General features: G+C 39.6%; 1 protein-coding gene across 16 annotated transcripts in view; it reads right to left on the reverse strand.

Moving 5' to 3' along the window:
- ERBB4 (erb-b2 receptor tyrosine kinase 4) overlaps nt 1-22,300 on the reverse strand; it is a 580,719-nt gene that overhangs the window by 144,587 nt on the left and 413,832 nt on the right. For all 16 annotated transcript variants that reach the window (XM_080600555.1, XM_080600553.1, XM_080600542.1 and 13 more), the window contains 6 exons: nt 18,762-18,835; nt 17,769-17,859; nt 16,112-16,311; nt 6,908-7,040; nt 4,375-4,468; nt 2,678-2,832 (listed from right to left, as the gene is read on the reverse strand). In XM_080600555.1, coding sequence (XP_080456681.1) covers nt 2,678-2,832; nt 4,375-4,468; nt 6,908-7,040; nt 16,112-16,311; nt 17,769-17,859; nt 18,762-18,835 — 747 coding nt within the window. The remainder of the gene's footprint in view (nt 1-2,677; nt 2,833-4,374; nt 4,469-6,907; nt 7,041-16,111; nt 16,312-17,768; nt 17,860-18,761; nt 18,836-22,300) is intronic.

The following is a 22,300-nucleotide window of genomic DNA, read 5'->3' on the forward strand; positions in this document are numbered from 1 at the left end:
CTAGCTCAGCAAGGAAAAGTGCCAAATGCTTTCTGACTCTCTTGAATTAAATGGGATAGCTGTCCTACGGGCCTCAGATCTGCTCCAAACTGGCTTCAGAGTAGCTGATGTTTATCATGGGAATGCAAAGCCAAAAAAGCAAAGTTGATGCATCCAAGGAAGTCACTCCTCGATAGTTTTCTTAGTCAATGTAAGATCATTAACAGGACTGCATAATGACACGCCTATTAACAGGAGCAGTCATTATACTTGAATAAAGGAGAACAGTGTTATCTAATTCCATGCTCTAGTGAGCGATCGTCTGCAAGTACTGCTACAAAACTGTGCCAAAATGCTCACAGAAAACACAAAGGTGGGACAGGTATCTTCCCCTATGACAGCAACAGCTGGAGATGATAAAAAAAACCTTATGGGAATTAACTATGCATTTTAGCGAAGACCCTGATTCACAGAGCAGCACTGCAGGACTTAGACAGCGCCTCACTGGCAGCAGTGCTCTGCAGCAGCTCAAGACTTTTTGACAAGTACCTAAGCTGTACTGCTAGGGCACTGGTTTTATTCCAGCAATTGGTCTGACAGAGGAGAACACACACAGTAGATGAAGTAAATTTAAGGTTTCTCTGTACCATTCAGTTGTGAGTCAAATATCAAGGTATGTTCCCTCCACAACCTGTTTCACTGAAGAATCCTGATTGAGGGGAACTTTAATATTAATTTCTAAAGGAGGATATGAAACTAGAGAATGCAGCATTTCAGGAGAGACTGATTTCCTTTTTCTCTGTGGGCACATTCAGTCCCTGACAAACCTGGCAAGAAGATGGAAAACCCATAAACCCCAAACATCTGGGGCAATCGTTAACAGATTAACATAATCACATGCCAGAAAGTCTTTAGAAATACTGGAAGAGATTATCTATGCTTATCCAGACTGGGGCATGCGTGTGTTGTTTTCATGAGGGGTAACAAAACACCTAAGAACAGACCCATCAACCTTTTAGTAAAGAGGATGAGGATTTCTGTGAGGAATAGTATGTGACTCATAGTAAAGGTAGAGCTCTTCATCTAGGAGATAACTACATTTTTGCATATGTAACCCAGGAGAAATCTTTGGCCCTATTACCAGCGTATCTCTGTCATTTCTCTGGGGACTGGCATACTAAGCTAAATGAGACATTCTTTCACCTATCAGCTGGACCAGACTTCTGCACAAAGTAAAGAAGGGAAAACAAAGTTCAAGTATTATACGATATCAGAGCTTAGCATAAAGGAACCCTATGAACTAGAATGTCAGATTTCCACCAGAATGTGTATAAACCTCACTTCTTGATCCCATTCTATCCAGTGAGACAAAACCAACCACTTGCACAATATTGATGCATATAAAGAAGCGATAAGGAATGGAAAACTTTCTGCTCCCCTCCTGGTCTCCAGGAAACACAGCTACTCCTGGACAATTAATTACAGTCAGATCTCCCCAGAAAAGGGGATGGAACGGGAAGAATGGTCACATCCTACTCTTCTGAGAGGCCAGCAAAACTGCAAGGTGCTTCTTATGCAGGGCAGACAGTAAATCTGTCAACCATAGATGGGCCTGTCAGACTCCCTCAGAACTGGCATTTCCACCACCTCTTAAAGCCAGGAACAGAGCTCCTGAAGTGAGCTCATCTTTTCAAATAGTTTCTTCTTACACTCTTCTACAGTAGCAGCATTTCCTTCTATTGCGTAACTGATTTAAAGGGTCTGAGGGGAAGACAAATGTGTAACAGATCCTGGCTGTGTCTTTGCTATCTCACTTTCATTTCCCTAATGGCTCTATTGTAATTAGATTTGCAAAACCAGCAAAAGGTCTCATTTTGAATGGCAACAGCTGTTGACATCAAGATTACATTGAATAATTTACTGGTTTAATTTTAGCTGCTAAACAGTAAGAGCCTCTTGTGGAAGATTATTTCACTGGTTGAAGTTTTCTCTTTCCCCCCTGGCTGCCTCTTGCTTTCTTTGTATGCTGGACACCACTAACCATCTCATCAAAAAGACACTTCTAACTGATGCAGCCCATGCAAAACAACAGTTATGTATTCGACTACTGTTATTTTGTTACACGTTCTTAATTCTGGCTCAGATACGTGGTCTATATATTTCCAAATGTAAAAAAGTGATCGTGGAGATACTTAGGACTTGAGAAATTGATCATCAGATTCAGGTTTCCGACAAACCCATTTCATCAGTCCTCCTATGAAAAAAGGTGACACTAACATTTCAGTCTCATGGAAGAGCTGCAGGGTTATTTCAGAAATACCAAAGAACTGAAATGAAAATACCATATACAAATAAATACTAAAAATAAAGTCATTGTACATGTCTACACTTAGGTGCAAATGGAAGCATTCGTTACAAAGCAGAGCTAGCTGGTAGGAAAGCTAATTGTGCATTGCTTTAAAAAAAAAAAAGTTCTGTGTGGTTTTCCAGAGAGGTGTAAACTTATTTTCTGATAAGCTGCTGGACTTTTATGACTGAAATCTGAATGTCATGAGAAATCCTGGAAAACAAGCTACATATACTGCTGTACGCACTCCATTTTCAGGAGTGGAACAAGTGCTTTAACAAGCCAAACTGTAGCTAAATCAGTGGTCTACAAACAGTGAATAGAATGACTCACTTCAGAGTTTGTACTTACCCTTGGGTGCAGTTTGGATGACATGGATGGCACTCACGATCCTCATCGGCATATTTGAAAATGAAACTGTTTGCCCCCTGTAAGCCATCAGGACATTTCTCTACACAGTTTGGACCATCCTTAAAATGGAAACACTTTGTGCAGTGGTCAGGTCCCTGGAGAACATGGAAGAAATGCAGCACACACTCAAGTTACTCTGTCTTCTCCTGCTGCACTAGAATTGCAGATCTTAGCATGACAGCACACTCAGCAGTAACTGCAGTAGCATTTCTTTCCCCATGAGCAGCGAGTTACCTGCATGGCCCCAGTCACTGTTCGGGAGCAACATGCGTAAATCCTGGCAGTTCTGGGCAGAAACTTATTCTGTAAAGCTTAAGACTTAAATTCTAGCTTCTGAACAGGTTTCTCTATATTACTGGTGTGCTTAACACAACAAACTTCATGCCCACTTTAAATCTACATGAGAAAAATTTCCTGCAACACTAATCAATACTGAACAGTGCTTGCAAAGCAAGTGCAATGGTCTTTCAGTGGGATACGCTACCTCTGCGACACAGAATTATTCTCCAAACTGCATTCTCCCTGCAGTATCTAGTCACAACAATGCTGAAGGACTACAAGGTCTCCTTCTTAACACATACATAGACTGGACTGTTAAAAGCTATAAACTGAGGCTCTTGGAACAATGTAAACTGAACATTTTAAGCCAGTGGAACAAAACAAATCTGGTGTTCAGTTTGGGCACTGGTTTATGATTTTACATCCAGGAGTCCCGCTACAAATCCAAATTCCCCTCGTTGGCTGAAAACTTGCAATGTTAGGTTCTTGCTTTGTAGTATCAGAAAGCACAGTAGTGCAACAAAAATGATGATGAGAATAATTAGCAGTGTAATGCCATTGTTTTGTTTATAATCAGTAGGTTAAGTCATAGAAACAAAGAAATAAGCTACAGGTTAAATTTTCTCAGTGATGAAGAGCCTAAAATACAACTCCTCACTATCCTGCATGCTTCTTTCAATCTTTGCAATATACAGAAGACCAAAAGAAAGGAACGATTTTTGTCTAAAAAAAGAGCAATAGTCCTTGAAACGGGACTCGCTGGACATATAAAGGTGACAGCTGCAGTTAACATTCATTTTAGGATGCACACAAAAAAAAAGCTGTATCAAAACAACGCCAAAGACTGGCCTGTGTAGAAAAAAAAAACAGGTCGCTCAAGCTTTCCAAGAGATTGTGACAAATTCCCACACTTTTTCTGAAAAAAGTCAACTGAAATTACAGTAAACAGCACAGAATTGAATATAATGAATAAAAACAGTGATAAAAGAGGACACTCAAATTGCAACTGAATACCTTCTGTCATTTAAAGACCTGATGAATCTACACAGCTAAGGCATTAAGACAACTCATGAAAGAAAAGGGCATGCATTTTTTAAGCCATCTTAAGGAGACTAATCCAAGGGAGTTTACTCCTAGCATCTGTTTAACGTGCAGAATTCCATCCCACACGGAGAGTGTGCGTGTATATATATATATATATTATGTATATATATATATATACACACACACACACTTGTTTTTTCTTTTGTTAACCTAGGTTTTCAACAGTTACTCTAAATTCTCCAAGCAAAAAATGCCTGTGCTTTAGCACACTCTAACAACCAGCTAGCCCACAACACACCAAAGGTTGCTCTTACCGGCCCATAGCACGTGATCATGTTGTCTTCCATCTTTTCACACTGGGGATCACACTCGACACAGACAGATCCATTTGCAAACTCACGAAATTCCCTAGAAAAATATTTTGCAGGCAGGTTAGGAGAAAACAGAAGTGAGACTGAAACTGAACTAAAATGGCTGCCTCTTCACCTGGTGGAAACCAGCTTCACTAATGCCAGTGGACTACACCAGCTGAGATCACTTCTAATTGCATTTTGCTCCTTTACAACAGCTGAAAGTTGGGCACCATCAGCAACATCACTCACAGGCAGGTGAAACAGTGGACATCTTGTTTACCAGTATCAAACCTCAGTGTTTTTCTCCTTTTCCCTCAAGAAATAAGATCCTCATTCACACTAGTGAATGTAGTAGATGAAGTAACTCATTTCTCTGTTTTTATCTAAGGCTCAGGAAGACATTCGTTACATGTAAGACATCGCTACCAGACAGGAAAACATTAGGAAGTGCATCAATCATGGTGCTCTTTATATTCTTTTAGTTAAGTCTCTGCAAACACTCACACTTCAAAACCTTTCTCCAAAAAGCTCATAACTTTATTTTCATAAACAACAATTCTAGACTGAGGTCTGAATCTATAAAGTGTCAAAACAAATACTTTTGCTTATTTATTTCATGTATTCACACACAGCTATCAGCTAAGGGATCTTTTTTCACCCTTTTAAAAATTATTATTAACCACTTATAAGGGGGGAAAGAAAAGGTACCGATAATAGTTGGATAGGGATTTCTTCCATCAAACATCAGGTGTCTCAATTCAGTTGCTAGCTGTTTACAAAAAGCTCCAGCACCTTCTCAGCGCTATTCACCTCACCTTACTCTAGACCGAAACAAAGCAACACCTGAGAGGTAGCCTCCCTCCCCACTAACCGCAGAGAAAACCTATGTGATAAGCTCAGACTGGACACCTAAGCTTTGCAGATGGATCCCATCTTGTTGCATTATCTATTTATAACATTTGCATTAATTAAAGGTGTGCTGCCCACTCATGCCCATGGGCTGCACTAATATTAAAGGGTGAAGGCCTTTGTGCTTTGTTTATTGATGCCCTTCCTCTGCCCCTCTACAACCATCAGGATCTACTGCAACAATACAGCTAAGGAAAACCTCACTTGACCATTCCAATTAAGCTCATCCTTCTGTAGCTTTGGAGACAGAGCTTTCCTGTCGAGGACTTAAAGAAGTCAAATACATTCGACCCTACCCTGAAATACTGTTGTTACCCTGCAAGATGAACATGCAGAGCTCTCAATCAAACAAAAATACTTCTCCCCAAGCCCAGGTCACACATCTCATATTTACTGAGGAGTTGAGCCTGTGTGAAGTGCAAATACCACTCCCTAATCAATACAGTTCAGAACATCCCAACTAAAGGGCTGGTTAAGCCATCCAAGCACAGAGCCTCCTTGCAATCTTACCGAGACAGGCACCGTAGCAGGACCAGCCACGAACTGCCACAGGATTTGTGCTCAAATATGTTCTGGTGCATATAATACACTTGTGATCTGCAACTTTTTTTTTTTTTAAGCATATAAAATGGTATTCTGTCAATGCTTTTTGCATGTCTTCTCCAGATAGAAAAGTTTAGATTATTTTCGGAAATAATCTAAGCAGGTATTTACAGGAGTTCATTTAAATACTCTCCCCATAACAGTTCCATGAGTTGGCATCCAAGGCAGGAAAAGAAAGAAACCATGCAGTGATGATATTTTCAATTAGCACCTTGAAGGAAAAGATGTAATTACAATAATTTGTCTCTTTTTTATTTATCTTTATTATAAAAGAAATGCTAGGGACCTTGCTATACTATTATACAGGTAGTGAAATTCTACCTGCTTCCCTCCACAAACTAATTATGAATTTCTTTTGCTGCAAGTCACACAAACAGCTTAGCTCTACTTCCCTGTCATAAGGCAGAGTCTGCCAGCTTTGTCTGTGCAGCAGGTAGACTATCCACCTTTCGGAAAAGATGGTGCACGTGCACAAATGGGAGAAAAAAAAGGAGAACTCATTTTGGTTGTATTATTGCTATTTCTGTGTAGCATACTGAATGTTTCATTAAAAAAAAAAGTTGTCCTACTTTGGGGTCCTTACTCAGAGTTTCCCTACTACATGCCTAAATCTAACTCATCTGAAAGAACATAACCATATATTTTTCTTAATAGGGGTGTCAATATTCAAGTAGGGCTAAATGTTTTATGTCTTCGTCTAAATCAAATTGTTCACATTATCAGGAGTGTAATAGGTGTAACAAACTAATGTTGTATGAGAACTTCAGCAAGCACAATACTAGATAAATCCTTCTACACAAGTTCACATTATGAAATACTTAAAACTTATCCCATAGTATATTTCACTCAAAAGCAGTGATACTGGCAGTGGAACAGATACTGCTTATCGTACAAACAAGTTAACTTACACATTGGAATCCTGAACAATGTAATCAAGCAGCTTTAGGGAAAAGTGCAAGGGAAATAAAAGGAAATACCTTACCCATCATACAGGTTACAAGACTCTATGCAGGTCCTTCCCCTGATGAAGCGCTTGCAGGAGAGGCACTGGTCTGGCCCTGGTCCCCAGCAGCCATCACTTGAGCATAACTCATTACACACCATCCCATCGGCAGCTGCAGAGAGAGAGGATACTGCCATTAAATTACATAGTCCTCTAAAATCCAAGAGACATCTCATCCACCATTCAAAAAACCAAGATATTCCCATCAGAAACATATGACAGCAAAATCCCTCATAAACGAAGACCCAACTCTTCCTGTGCACAGTATAAGCCAGTGCACACAGTACACAGATGTGCTGCAAAATTCCACTTGCATTCTGACTGTGTTTGCGGAGGGTAAAAAGCCTCCAACTTCAACAGCCTTGAGGATGTTACTAAATTTCAGTCTCTGAAAAAGAAACACTTCCTCCAACTGCATCACTGTTCCTCCAGAGCAGCGATCATTCTTTTGCCCCGATGAACAGTCTTCTCAAATCAAGCCTGGAGTAAAATTAGCAGAACTATTCAGCACTGAACCCTTCCAATAAAGGAGCAATGATGGGTCAAAACCACTGTTATTAAAATGACCATTCTAACTCAAGCTGTCTGCTGACAATCCATCAGAAAATGAGTTTTCATTGTTTGAGGGATGCTCTTTTGCAATTTTAGAAATGATTCTAGAAAGAAGGCTGAGGGACACATGGATGTATATCACAGAAAAATAGTGATGACTTCAGTAATGAGAAGTCATGCCTCACAAACAGAAAACTGTTGCTCTCTGAAGCAGTCATATAGGCAAGAAGACCTGCTTAATATAGAGTGGTAAATGTGAACTGATGCAGATGGGAAGAAGGAAAAAAAAAAAGCTATTTTCCATACAAGAATTTAGGATTAACATCAACAGTGCTATGAAACACCAATTTCATATGCCATGCTCAGAAAAGCATACCCAATGTTCACAATTTCTAGAAACAGGATAGAGGGAAAAAAACAGAAGTTAACATCTTACCACTACAGAAACCCGCTGTGTATCTACAGTCTGAGTACTACACCCAGTTATGGTTCATTCCTTTGAGAAAGGATAAAGTGAGAAAAAGAGTGCTGCAGGGTTGATCAGAACTAAGGAATAAACAGACTAGTAGCCCTAAACACAGATGAGGAAAGACATAATAAAGCCCTATGAAAATGTGAACAAGAAGAAGATAGGCACAAAACAATTGTCCACTGCTTCTTCCAAGTCCCTCAGGTGTATTCAAAAAGACAGGAATCCAATAGGGTTCAAAACGGAGATTTTTCTTACTACCAAGTATAGATCAAGCTGCAGAATTCCCTGACACAGGACACGGTAAATGCCAAAGACTTGCAAGATTTGAAAAGTCAATTATCCAAGTCCACAGAAAAGCTGTTAAACTAAAATATAAAGCACTACAGCTGAACCAAGAACTCCCTGAAATTAAGTTTATGGATGGTGGGGAAGAAGTTGAAGTATCACTATTAATTGTGTCTTTTAAAATTCTTTAGTGTAAAAGCACCTGAATAGGCAAAGAGCTTTTTATATTAAACACACACACAAAAAAAAAAAAACAAAAAAAAATTGTCCCTGTCTCAAAACCAAAATTTAGCTTAAATAAACAGAATGAATGAAGGGTGAGGGAAAGGTGGTTTCAAACAGAATTGTGTGGTTATATTAAAAATTCACTTTGTAAATGAAAGACTGAGAAAATGAGCAAACAGCAAAAGCAAAACCCTCTCTCTCTCCAGAATTTGGACGTCCATTTAGCAAAACAGTAGCATGTGGAAGTGTAGACATCATAATTTGACTTCACTCTTTCATGAGGAAGCATTCTATGCAAGTAGCTTATATACTAGATTCAGTAGATTAAAGATATAAAAATCTCCTAAACATCGAAGATGGCAAATATACATACACCTATAAAACAGCAACTACATACACACAGCACACCTTTGCAGAGGAACAGTAGCATAACCAAGAGCAATTTCTCTCACAAAACACAGATAGCCCTCCGTCACCTTTTATTCAATAAAAAGACAGTCTTTTTGTACAGTGTTTTTCTACACTTCTTCCAGTACAGCAGCACACCTGGGTGACTGGAAAAAAAAAAAAGCCTTATTTTCATTTCAAAATACCTGATGGTCTTGTCTCCACTGTGTCAAGGCTGGAATAGGGCAGGTAAGTAGTAGTTGGCCATGCAGTCTACCTTAACAATTAAAGGGTACACTGAGTTTTATTACCTGAGAGACACTAAGTCCTTATAAATCGTTAAAGAAACAGCAGAAGATGCTTTCTACACTCTGCAGCATGTTTTCACCCTGGTTATTCTGTGCTATGGTGTATAAGATACCACATTTAATCCAACTGAATACCTGCCATAGCATCTAACTGTATGGGAGAGCACACTGCTCCTTAATCGCTGTGTTTCATCATGTAGCATTGTTTGATGTTGGCACAAGGTTCATCAAGCCCATCTTTCTTATCTATACAGCACGCCTCTATCTTCTTCTGTTCCTTCCAAGGGAATTCGTATACCTTCTTTTGCCTGCTGAGATGCAAGAAGTTGCACCTCAACTTCACCGGCAGGATGCTCTCTTTTGATATGCATTGCTTGCCCTGTTGCTCACTGTCACCCTGCTTCTGACCACTGAATTTATTGGAAAGCACTTCTTAGGAAGAAACACACAACAACTGTATGTGTGGCACATGTAAATGTTTCTCCCTGGCTGCAGGTAGCAAGTAGGCAAGAGGACTGAAGAGGACTGAAGCATCTTCCTTATTTCCTTTCATCTTGCAGTTGGGTATTTTGCTTTATGGAGATTGAGAATGCCAGCTCCTCTCTTCTTTTTCTTCCCTGAACGCGTTCATAGTTCGGTGCCAAAAATGACATCTCGTCTTTACTTTGTAGAAAGAAGTATAGGAACCCAAAGATTTGTTGCCCTCTGGCCCTTGCAGGCAAACCGACCCACAAAAGAACAGATTCATACCTCCTACTTGTGCAGCACTGCTGTTGACCCTTTGCAGCTCTGCTACACAACATAGTAATTCAGCAGGTAGGTGAACACTGCTACATGGTCACTACAATACCACAAGTAACCTGGGATAAGGTAAGTCTGCACACTCTTGTCTTTTACACACATCCATATACTTGTACATATAAATATCGAGGCTGGGGTGACAAAATACATACCACATTTTCTTAATGACAACAAAAAAGATAATTCTGCACGTTTTCTTGTTGATGTCCTTTTGCATCAAAAGTCAAGTCAGTCACAGCCAAAAAAAAAAATAGCAGTAACTGCAGGTGGTCATTTAATTTCTTTTGGACTGAACTAATTCCTGAAGATGGCAACACAGCAAGAGACCGGAGCTATTTAGCTTTATGCCACTGCATAAAGACATCTCATTCTCTTTGCCTGAAGTCTGCTGTAAATCAGGAGTCATTCTGCTGAAGTCAAAGGAACCAAAGCACACAAAGCCACTGTGAGCATACATGAAAAATGTTGTTTTACAATACTGTCCTAAACCTTTTTTTTTTTTAATTTTTATTTTTTACCAGCATGACAACACTTACAGAAACTAGAAGTCAATAATTCCACTATGCTGCTTCTGACCAAACTTCATAGAAGCTGAAGTTTGGCAAAAGTTTTACATCTGTAAACGCTACATGTAGCCTACATCTCCTTTCTCACCTACTTTTAGACGTTTCAGTCTGATGCTAGCTTTGTACAGTTGGTCCACAGAGGCACTGACTTGGTACTGAAGGCCAGTTTGGGCCTGCTTCATGTTCATTGCCTGCAGAAGCACCCAGCAAAAAGCTCGAGGTGATGCAGCTGGTCATTTCAGGGGAACCCCAGTTATGCCATGGGATTTTGGGCACACTTGAGGCCTCCCTTAGAGCAGACTCCTGGTCTGCCCATCTCCCTTGATCTCATACAGGCTGGTGGTGACGTGTGACAGACCCAGACCAGACAAAGAAATGAGCCCTGCCTCACACTGTCTGCCACAAGGACATCTGGGATTACCAGACAGCTTCAGGCTCAATCTACAGAAAAAAATAAAAATAAAAAAATGCTGCAATCCAACCCCCACTTGCCCTGAGCCCAGAAACTATCACATTTCAAAATAAGCAAACCTTTTATACAAATAGTCTTATTTTTCTGTCAATGACTGGCTTTAAGTAGTAGTCAGACAACTAAAAAAAAAAACTGCTTTAGAGATACCTTTGTTCTCCTTTTTAATCCTAAGAATATTTTAAGTTCTAATACTGTTTTACATACTCTTGTCATCAAAAGGCAGTTTCCTATTTTTCTCAATTTTTTAGTAACCTGAAATCATGCTTTTATTACTAGCCATGTCCTTTTACCCCCTCGACTATTAGAGTACTCTGAATCAAGAATTTATTTACAAAGTATTGCACTAAAATATTCCTTGAAATAGCATGGAACTCTATTACAAGATCACTCAAAGTATACTGAGTGAATGTTATGCAAATGAAACGAGAGCTATTCAGTAAAGAAAATCAAGATTATCCTATTGAAATCTAGCCAACAGTACCTGCAGTTTATGAAAAAAGCAACAGCAGAAAATAGTAATTAAAAAACACTATTTCCTTCTGCTTATTTCTTGTCTTTTAGAAAACTTTTCATAAACAAATCCTGGCAAATAGGGATTTTTTTTTTTTTGGACACCTTATAAAATCCACTATGCTTGTGGATATGCTTTCTTCCTCATCTTTAAGTATATGGATGGTTAAAGAGATGTTTCAATTTTAGATGTATTATTTGGCATTTTCACACACTGAGAAAGTTCTAAAGCTCCAGCTATCACACGGCCATAGGTGCAAGGAAAGAACAATAAAGCTTTTGACAGGAACTCATTTTGATTGGGTGTTTTAGAACAAATGCTCATTCTTTATCAAAGGGGTCACACAGGTTAGAAGTAGAAAGGCTCACTGTTTTTCCCCAAACCAGTTAGAACAGAAGAAAGTCAGCTAAAAAAAGAAGTTATTTGGCTATATACTTAGGGACCTGATCCAAAGCTCCTTGAACTCGACAGAAAAACTCCTGCAGCCTTCAGTTAGTTTTGCATCAAGCCTGGCAGTCAGTGGAATCATTTATTCAAGTTGTTAATTGGTGGCTAAATTGACATAATTCATAACAACCACATTTGTAACAACCTTTGCCTGGAAAGGTTTCTCCACACACTGCAGGTGTCAGCGGAGCTGAAAGCAATTATTTAAATAACTTGGTATAAAAAAACATTTTTTTCTGGATTTATTTTGTGTGCTCTCATATTCAACATGAATCACCTCTAACTGTTCCATAAAATAACCATGCTGGGCAAAAAAGGCCAATTTTTGACTTCAGCACAAAGTAAAAGTAAAATCTAACCACCAGAGTACATTCCCTAACAAGTAACTTTAACTCCGCGTTAATCATCTTCATAACACAGTAAGGTTTATGAACATCACAGGCTATAGCAGGAAACATTTAAAATTATATATTAGATGAGAAGACCCAAGGGAACGGCATGGAGCTGTGATGGGAGGTTCAGGCTGGGTGTGAGGAAAAGGTTCTTCACCGAGAGCTGGCCGGGCACTGAACAGGCTCCCCAGGGCAGCAGTCATGGCCCCAAGCCTGATGGAGTTCAAGCAGCGTTTGGACAACGCTCCCAGATACCTGGTTTAATTTTTAGGTAGTCCTGTGTGCAGCCAAGAGTTAGACTCAATATTCCGTGAAGGTCCCTTCCTACCAGGGAAATTCTGTGCTTCTCTGAGAGCTCCATGCACTGTATTTTGGACAAATACTCTCCAATTAATTTCCTCTATGGTTAGCCGTTTGAAGATACCCATTTGCCATGTGAATTCTTAAACAACTTTGGGAGACGCTGTCAGACTGTGCTAGAAGTGCAACAGCTGTTGAAGCCTCAACTTATCCTTCCCTCTTCTCTTGTAACCAGCCTCCATGCCTAGGAATCTCTCAGGGTCCATGTAGTTCACAAGCCCCTCACTGCTAATCACACCCTGCAGCGTTTTCCACTCACTGAAGCCCATTGTCATCATTCTCATTGAAAAAAAAATCAGACATGCACCAAACTGTTAGGCCAACGCTACCTCACAGATGAAGCACTACTATAGACTGAACGTTTCTATGAATATTTGGCTTCCTCAATAATTCTTCAGTGTTCAGCAGAACACAACATTAAATGGTATCAAAAAGATGCATCACCATCTTGTGATGCATAATAAAAGCCACTTATTATATGAGGCTGACCAGATGATCTTAGGAGCTCTCACATGCTCAAATGTTTTTTTTAAGAAAAGCTACAAGTGTATTAAATGTTTGCTGTCATTTGTTTTAAGGCAGTAATAATCACTAGGCAGTGAAGAAAGCAATAACAAGCTGACAGTGCCTCAAAATATACAAAGGATTAATAATAAGCACACCAGAGTGTGGCTGTAATAATTAACATGGTCTGGATTGGTTTGTTTTGTGGGAAACCATATGAAAAACAATCTTTAATAGTTATTTTTATTAATAATTGACACGCCGCTTGATACCATGCAAACAGATAGCATTTCCACCACAGAAGCTAGATTTCAATCCTGCAAATACTTACAGATTTGCATTTGCATTTACTCCCCCCTATTCTGATTAGCCTTGTTTGTCACTCAGAGAAGCCCGTGCATATGCACAAGCACCCGCAGGATCAGGGCCTGAAACAGGCTAAACAACCAGAAGGCAGACATGGAAACCCTAGCGGCTTGCCCTCAGCTAACAAACATTCAGGCAGTGGGAGATTCAGAGAAAACTCCCCAAAACCCCAGTCTGTTGCCCTACCCTGAAAACCACAGACGTTTCAAAGAATGCTGGAGAAATGCATCTGGCTCTAAGGAACACTTCTGTCTTACTCAAAGTAATTGTGAGGATTTTAGTTAGACATCTAACCTGCAGCAGAACCTATTTAACCCCAGAGAGGTGCTGACTGACAGGCGAAGTTGAAGCAGCAGGATAGCTCTTCTCATCTACTGCTGACTCTCAGAAGGCCACAAAACATTAATCAATTCATTCACACAGACGTGCACAGAGAGAACCGCTGCTCCCCTTTAAGATTCAGGAAGTAAGCAGTCTAAGACGTTGCTTTCTGAACTCAGTAACCTGGCCCACAGCCTATGTTCATTAAATACAGTCCATTTAATAAACACAGGTTAGAGTCCATTTTTAGAACTAATCCCTCGGTAGTGTAGCTTACACTATGGCTTCTTACGGAGAAATACGAGAGCTCTGTTTTCCTCATGAAGATTCTCTTGGTGTTAAATTTCATAAAACATCTTTAGTAGCAGTTTTCTTCCTAGAAAGTAAAAGCCTCTACTAAAGCAAATCCTCAACAAGCTGGAAGTCAAATAAAGTTTACATTTTCCCTTTGTGTGCACCTGTACTGACAAGACAGTGCAAGAGGACGATTTGACGGTCTCTTCTCATTTCCATTTGCTCAGGAAGTACGTGTTTCAACAGCTGGGGGCACTTCAAACACACCCAAACTTAGTGATCATAGTAAAGGGCAAAGATATTTGACAAAGCAATCCTGACAACTAGTACAGGACTATACTCCTAACTTGTTTTCAGCTAGGTCTCCAAGCTCTCCAAACCAGTCAAGTAAAACACTGCTCCATGAAGGGAAAAGCACTGTACAAAGTTCACCACTGAGTAGTTTTTCATTGTCTTCTAACATGTGGTCTGTAAGTTATGCAGAGCTTGAAGCGAAGAGGAAGTGCTACTGTATAAGATACAAAGACTATGCTCTACTCCATTACTGCTTCATTTTCATACTGAATTTCTCCGGACAGAAGAGAGCCAGTTTTGTTGTTTCCTTAAATGATGCATCATTATCAGACAGCTAGAGCCAATCTTGCTATAAACAAGCAAAGATGTCAAAACAGCAGAGAGCACCAGGAACAAGATCCTTCTCCCCCAGTTAGCAGTTTTTCACACGGTGGAAAGGAATCCTGCACCTTCCTCTAGAAGGTTCGTAGGTTCTTATATCTCACAGCAAGATTGGACCACTAAGATCCTACTGGAATATATTTCAGCAGCAAAAGGCACTTATTTAACTCATCGGTAGAAAAAATGGTAAACAGCCAACAAAATCCCACATAGAGACATACCAAATAAGGCTTTACGCTTCGTGAAGCTCTCACCCAGCAGAAGAAATGAGAAAAATAACCGACCAGAGGCGATAGATATTGGAACCTACCCTCATACTACAGCGATAAGCACAGCCATAAAGCCTTTCAAAGCAGAACAGAATAGTAATTCAAAGGGAGAAAAAAGAAAAAAAAAAGAACTAAAAGACTAACTTGAAAGTAAGACCATAGCCTGAAAAAAACCCAAAGCATACACTTCTGGATGGCCAAACCCCAAAGAACAGACATATCATTTAAACACACAGCAATTTAATGAACTTCCTCTCTGGCAGCCTAACAGATGCTCAAAATGAACTATGTTGCTGCTACAACATGACTGTATTAATGCAAGTCGCTGTGCCATTTCTGCCTAAGCACTCTATTTCATTTGCTACACAGCACTGTTTTTCAGTACAATGACCTTAGACCAGGTGTCTTTCAGCCCCAGCTGAAAGTCTGCTAGTACCCGGTATCAGATAGGCTGAGTACAGAAAGGAGAATTCCATTACCAAAAACAGTCCCAAAAGCAACCTTTCTGGAGTAAGACAGGACCACTCTGATGAAGCGGAGTAGGAGAAGCAAGAGATGCTAAACGTACTCCCATAAGAAGAGGGCTGTAATTTTCAAAACTGTCAAATCAATGCCTTCCATGAACACCGTATTTGCTACACATTTATAGCCTTCAGAATCCCCGTTTAGGAAGCTGGATCTCTTCTCTCCAATGTTCACACCACAGCGAGGAAGCAGTGCTTTCTCTCCCCTCTCATTCAATTCCTTCATACTTTAAAACACTTTATTTGCCTATAAATCTCCTCAGAGAGGCTGGGCTGTATTTACAGATTCCGTAAATGATCAATGATCCACTGATGTTCATGGAGCTCATGCCAGGTGACACCAGGTGAATTCTGGCCTGTCCACAACACCCTATCCTCAGTAGCTCCACCATTTTCACTCCAACCATAGCCAGTTATAAGCAAGAAGGTCTGCACCGAGCAACAGTACTTACTGCAGTTCTCTGCTTTTTTATTTCGGTGAATCACTGTCTTTTGACTGGGCGTACTGAAAAGACTGGTCCAGTTGACTGTGTGGTAGTAGCACAGATTGCTGTTGTCTGTTATGTAGATGTTGCCAGCACTGATTTGCTTCAAGGACTGGAACTGCAAAGAGGTAATGCCTTGTTGCTTTAGGATGAGTAAGGAAAGGCCACTGTGACAAAAACAAAAGAACAGGAATGAGCCCCAGGAGGTGGAACTTACAAGGGCTGGTTGAGAACTTCCCACTAGAATTAGTTTCTAATGGCAAAATGATCTTTTTTTGCAACGCTGAAATTTGGTCAGAAAACATGTCTTTAGGGGTGACATAAATGTTCTGTGAGTCAAAACCCTTTTTTTTTGCCCAGAAAGTTACAAACCCTGTCAGAATCATGATAGCAAACTGTGAGTCTCGGGAGGCAGCCAGCAAAACCACTCTAAGTCAAACACAGTTCAATTTCATATGCTTTTTTTTTTTTTAAATGAAGTGCAGTTAAGAAAACTTTAGAAAAATCTGTTCCTCCCCCAAGACAACAGAATTAATATTATGATAGTTTATGTGCTAAAGAAAAATTGACAAAGTTATGCAAAATGTATTAACATCTTCTGTCAGGCGTCAAATTAATGTCATTTATAGTAATACAGGCAGAAACTGTTATTTTCAAGGAAATTTTTCCACTTACTTTCTACATTTCATTTTTCTTTTATTGTAATATATGATTATTTCCTTTCTTCATCAAAGGAAGAGGCAAATGACTGTGTGTATAATCTGTGAATGACTGCACATATGACTACTGATGAGTGAAGACAACAGCCAGTTTCTGGGCAACCTTTAAGTTATTGTATTTTAATGATTGTAATTGTTTTCCAGCTGTTCTAAATAAAAACTGCTGCTTCCAAACAGAACGCTGGGCTGTAATTCAATCTCAAGGTTTCACTGCTATTCATAATCTGCTTGGCCTGCTGTTTAAGATGCCAGCAGAATCCCATGACTGATTTACTACATTTACACAACTGGGAACCAGAGTTTGCTCTATACATCATTCAGCTATCTTGTGCTCCTCCATTACTTCTCACTGCATTTTCTTCTCTTCAAAATCAATTCCTCCGTACGAGTGCTCATATTGAAACATCTTTGGTAAAAGTGGCACTACACAGCTAACACACGCCCCATCTGCTGAGTACTTCAGCGTTCTTCCATGTATTTATCTTTTATGGCTCCTTAAGAGCAGATCATTCTTTGGACACATGAGCCTGCACCTCCGTTCACACCCATACAAGCTTCCAGATAACGAGGCTAAGTTTTAGTGGTTTCTTTCAGCTTACATTTCACATTCCAACATATTTTAAAATTGTATGAAGTTTTTTTCTGAACAATGACTTAAAAGCTACAGCAATGACCCAAGACCTTCTAAGGTTTTTTTTCTTTTAGTTTTTTTTTTTTAACATAACTACATTCAAGAGCTATTGCCCATAAAAAAACAAGTGCTTATCGAAGATACTGTTAACGAATAACTTGGTAACAAAGAAAACATACTAGTTTATGATGCCTTTCCAGAAGGATGTCGCATTCTGAGCTACCAAATAAAAGACTAATAAAAAACAATTCCATGAACAGAGAAAGTACCTTACCTATACAGAGCTCTTCCACCAATTGTAACCAAGTTAGAAAACACCCTGAAATCTGTCATATTCTCAGGCCACGACTGTATGTTCAAATACCCTGAAGGAGGTAAAGGCAAACAGGAACATCAGTCATTTCAGACATAAAGACCGCTTGATCACGTATGTGAATGAAGACAAGCCTAACCTTTAACTGAAAGACAGTGCTGGCTTGAGTAAAAGAAAGAAATAAGTAATGAATGCTGCACGCTACTGTGTGGGAATTCATCAGCCTGCTCCGCACTGTCTCCTCCAGGAAGGCAAAGGAAGACTTCAGCAGTGTCACAGCAGCAGTGTCATAGCACTAAGTCCACTTCTAACAGCCAGACTTTCAACAGCCTAAACACAGGCTGCAATCTGCAAGGCCTGCCAGCCAGATGCTTCTTAGCGGCCGCAGACAGAATTAGGATTAGGACAGAAGTTGAGAGATCCTTTTTGATGCATACAAAGATAAGACTTTCCTGAAACAAAGAACCTGCATTCCTTTCTGAGTGTGCGTGAGGATCAGTCACCACTGGAAAGCAGTCTCTGCACAGGCAGAAAGTGGAACTACTTATTTTATTCTACAAAGATTTCTATACATGCAGTTCCCTATGATTTTTCAGCACAGGACTGAAATGCAGTACATCTGTAAGCACAGGGATAATGCCACTTAAGTGGTAGAGCAGACGCTGTCACAACTGGTGTTTGCAACACTTGTCTCACTTTGCTAGCACTGTGCCAAGACCCCCAGCCCACTCAACAATAAGGTCTTGGTATTCTGGTGTCTGTGTACCCCGAATGCAATGTTCGTTCTGTACTCGTTACAAAATGACAATACACTTGTTAATAATAGCTGATACTGGAGCTGTTCTGTATTAAACTTTGTTAAATTGACAATACACTGAGTTTTAAGAAAAAATCACAACCATAAATGCAAAATGAGAAGAAATTCAGATTGTACAAATCAGAAGGGTTTGTTACCTGTTATTTCTCTCACTGTTTGGAAGATATTTAATTTCTCCGGATTAATAGCGGCGATTGTGTGGTATGGATCCCTGAAAGATTAAATGGACAAAATGTGATACTATGAATAAACAAAAAAGTCACGTTCACAAAGCTATGCCACGTAGAAATTCTTTCAGAATAGGAAGTCAACACTTGGCTTTTCGGTAGCATATGTGGCAGGTTTCTGCAGACTGTTTTCAATTTTGTCAGACTGTTGATTCTACAGAATCTGTAGAAACTTCTCCCAAGTCACCTTGAGGGGAAAAAACGGTGCTCACTATCTTGAAGGATCAAATCATCAATATTTGAGTAAATACTTATGCTCTTGGAAAATTAATGGATTCTGAACAACTATGGATGATATCCCTAAAGGACAAGATGCATGTTTTCAACATTTTTTCCAGGAAGACAAACTTAAATGATAGTTTTAATACCACGCTGCCAGGACTGTACTTATAAAATTGCTACTGAAACAAGTAACAAGCTAAAAACAGAAGAAAACTAAGAGCATGCTGGCAGTGCCTGACCTTGGACATTACAAGGATGCACTGTTTAGAAGGTGTAAAACAGGGAACATCAAGAAGCACAGATCCTTGCCAAGCTAGTTGGTCATTAAAGAACTGAAATACCCCCGTCAAACATAAAAATCTCTAAGTTAGGAATGCTATAGCATGAAAAGATGAGACTGACTGATTTTGACAGTGACATTATTTAGCTTTTTTTTTTATTTATTATTTTTATTTTGAAGGAGTGAAGAGCATTTGCCTGGACAATGTCCACTAACAGGAAACATACTGTGACACTCCCATTATTTAAGGAGTAAAAGCCTAACTCAAACAAAAAAAGGTCCTTTAAAAATACAGGAGAAGGTTCTTCTGTAACACAATGTTATGGTATTTTTGTAGGGTTTGTGAGGGTAGGAAACATATTCAGTAAAGGTGCAACATACATTTCCATCTCTCCTCCTGCTTTCTAAGAGCAGAACTCCTGGAACTGGAACACGTTGGTAATCAACCAGGCTGTCTCTGGGGACAGGCTTCACCTGCCTGTGCTGTGGCAGGCTGATGGGGTCATTTTAACTATTGTGGGGGTGACTAGGACAGTAAAAACAAAATAAATTCTTAAACCTCAATACAAAGCCCAGTGGACCACAGAAGCATCATATAAATGTAATTTTAACAATTTGGGGCTCTCAAAAGTAGGTGACAAATTTGTACTACCTAACAGAAACACAACACTTCGCTTTTAAAATGCATTACTAAAAAGGAAACACCATGACTGTACTGAACATGAGGGCTGCTGAATTTCACCTCCAAATCCTAAGATAAGGTGGTCTTTAAGGATACAAATTTAAACCCCCTTAATAGGCAAATGCCTGACATGTTTTTATCAACTTCTAAAACTGCAGACTAATGCAGTTATCTACCATTCTTAGCAGAGACAAGATTTCTCAGTAGAATAGGCTCAGCTGGACTTCACAGCTCCAAGAATAAGAGTTTCATCTGATTGTGGAATTGCAGACAGACAACTAAAGGGAAGATAAAAAGCTGGCTAGCACTGAGGGCTTGTTGCTCCTGCTGCAACAAGGAGCATTTGCTGCTAGTTAAGGCTGTCTGTCCTCAAACTACACCCCCTCACAGGCAGCAGCACATCCAGAAGGCAGCTTGGCTTTTTAGGACCCCAACCACACGAAAACAACAGAAAAAAAAATTGCACCTGAGCTGTAGGGTTCCTACCCATTTTCTAGCCAACGTGCTCTGTCCCAGGTCAGAGATGTGGATCTTTAAGAAGAACACTTCATCCACACACTTTGGCAGAGTACTACCTCAAAAGAACGAGCACTACCAACTCACCAAAATTTAGGCCTACCTTTATCCCACTTCACATCCAGACTCTAATTAAAGTCAATTCAGAATTATATAATTTCTACATATACAACCATAAATAATTAACCCTGGAAACAGTTCCTACCTAAACACATAGTTTGCATACACATTGTAACAAAGGCATAGAGACTAAGTTTAAGAGCTCAGAGATCAGAAAGGCTACAAAATGATAGGATCAAAAATATGACAGCATCAATTGTAAGTACAAAGTTACCAGTCAAAACAACAAAATCCACTCTTAGCATCTTTCACTGAATTCTCTGCCACTACAAAACATCTGTCAGTTCCCCACAGACAGCTAGACTTGAAGTCCCTACAATCTGAAATGCTGAAAATTCACACATAGAAGCCGCAGTTCACTGAGTAAACAACTTTGTAACAGAAGTTAACTAGAAGTTCAAATGGACATTTTTTTTATTTTATTGTTTTTGCTCTATACTGCCCATCTATGTAATAAACTGCTTCTGTAGGTAGCTAGTGCTTTTTTATTTCTTTTGTGTACTACTGATTTGCAAAACATAACAGAAATTTTAAACAAAATTCTGTCCCAGAAATGCAAAGTTATTTTAGCACTCTTATTTTTTTTAGTACACACTACCACAATTTATGCTGTGGAACAATTTAGGGTTGCAGAACTTGGTGTCTTCGTGCTTAAGACTGGTTGGAGTGAGCTTTGTTCATGAAGAATGAGACAAAGTTCTACACAGTATCAATATTAACTGACCTAAAAGTTTTTCTTCTATTAAAATACAGCAACATATTTTAACTCCCTGCTTTATAGTCAATAATTTAGTTTTTCTTTTTCCCAAGGGACATGGTTTTATTCAAGATTGGTTTTGCTCCTTTTAATTTCAACAGATTTGTTAATGTGACTCACCTTGTAACTCTACAATCAATGCAACTTTTGCAACAAGTGCTCCTCTAATACTGAAACTTGCATTTCACTTAATACACAGAGAATTGCTCAATTCCTCCAGCTGCCTACCTTGCATTTATTGAGTACTTCCTGCCAGGTAGGATTCAACAGATTTACAGCCAGCCTCGTGGCCAGTCATCTGGCCAGATGAGGAAGCATTAAGGTGCAAGCACTGACTCCTGCATGACCTTCTCCAGACTTTCCCAGGTCCAAAGCAGCTTTTCCTTAAACCATTCAAACTAAAGTGTTTCAAACTATGCTATGTTAACCTTCCACACTGTACTCCCTGCTGGAGAGATGAGAAGGCCAACTATGCAGTCAAAGCTCACTTTTGCTGGCCTTTTAAAAATGAGCGAGCTGCAGAGCCCCACTGAAGCAGATTTTCAACCTTCAAATGGCTGGAGTCAAGCTGTAGGTGAAGAAGCATTACAACCAATCACCACATCAAGTCTAGGAAACGAGACATTTCTTTCCACCTCACCTAGTAGGTAAATTTGAGCCATACAACCTAGCGTCAACCACCTTAACATACCTGAAGGTAAGACCAACAAAAGATCTGCTGCCAGAATTCCACTTCAGATCTGCCTGCAGAAGTTCAGTTCATCACTCTCACACTATGCCATGAAACTGCAAACATGGAGTTAATCTGGGAATTTATTTAGTATCACAAATCTTGACAACCAGTTGCAACCAGTACTGAAAGCTCTGAGAAG

The sequence above is a fragment of the Anser brachyrhynchus genome (genome assembly GCF_964034855.1).
Source record: "Anser brachyrhynchus genome assembly, chromosome: 7".
NCBI classification, from domain to species: domain Eukaryota; kingdom Metazoa; phylum Chordata; class Aves; order Anseriformes; family Anatidae; genus Anser; species Anser brachyrhynchus.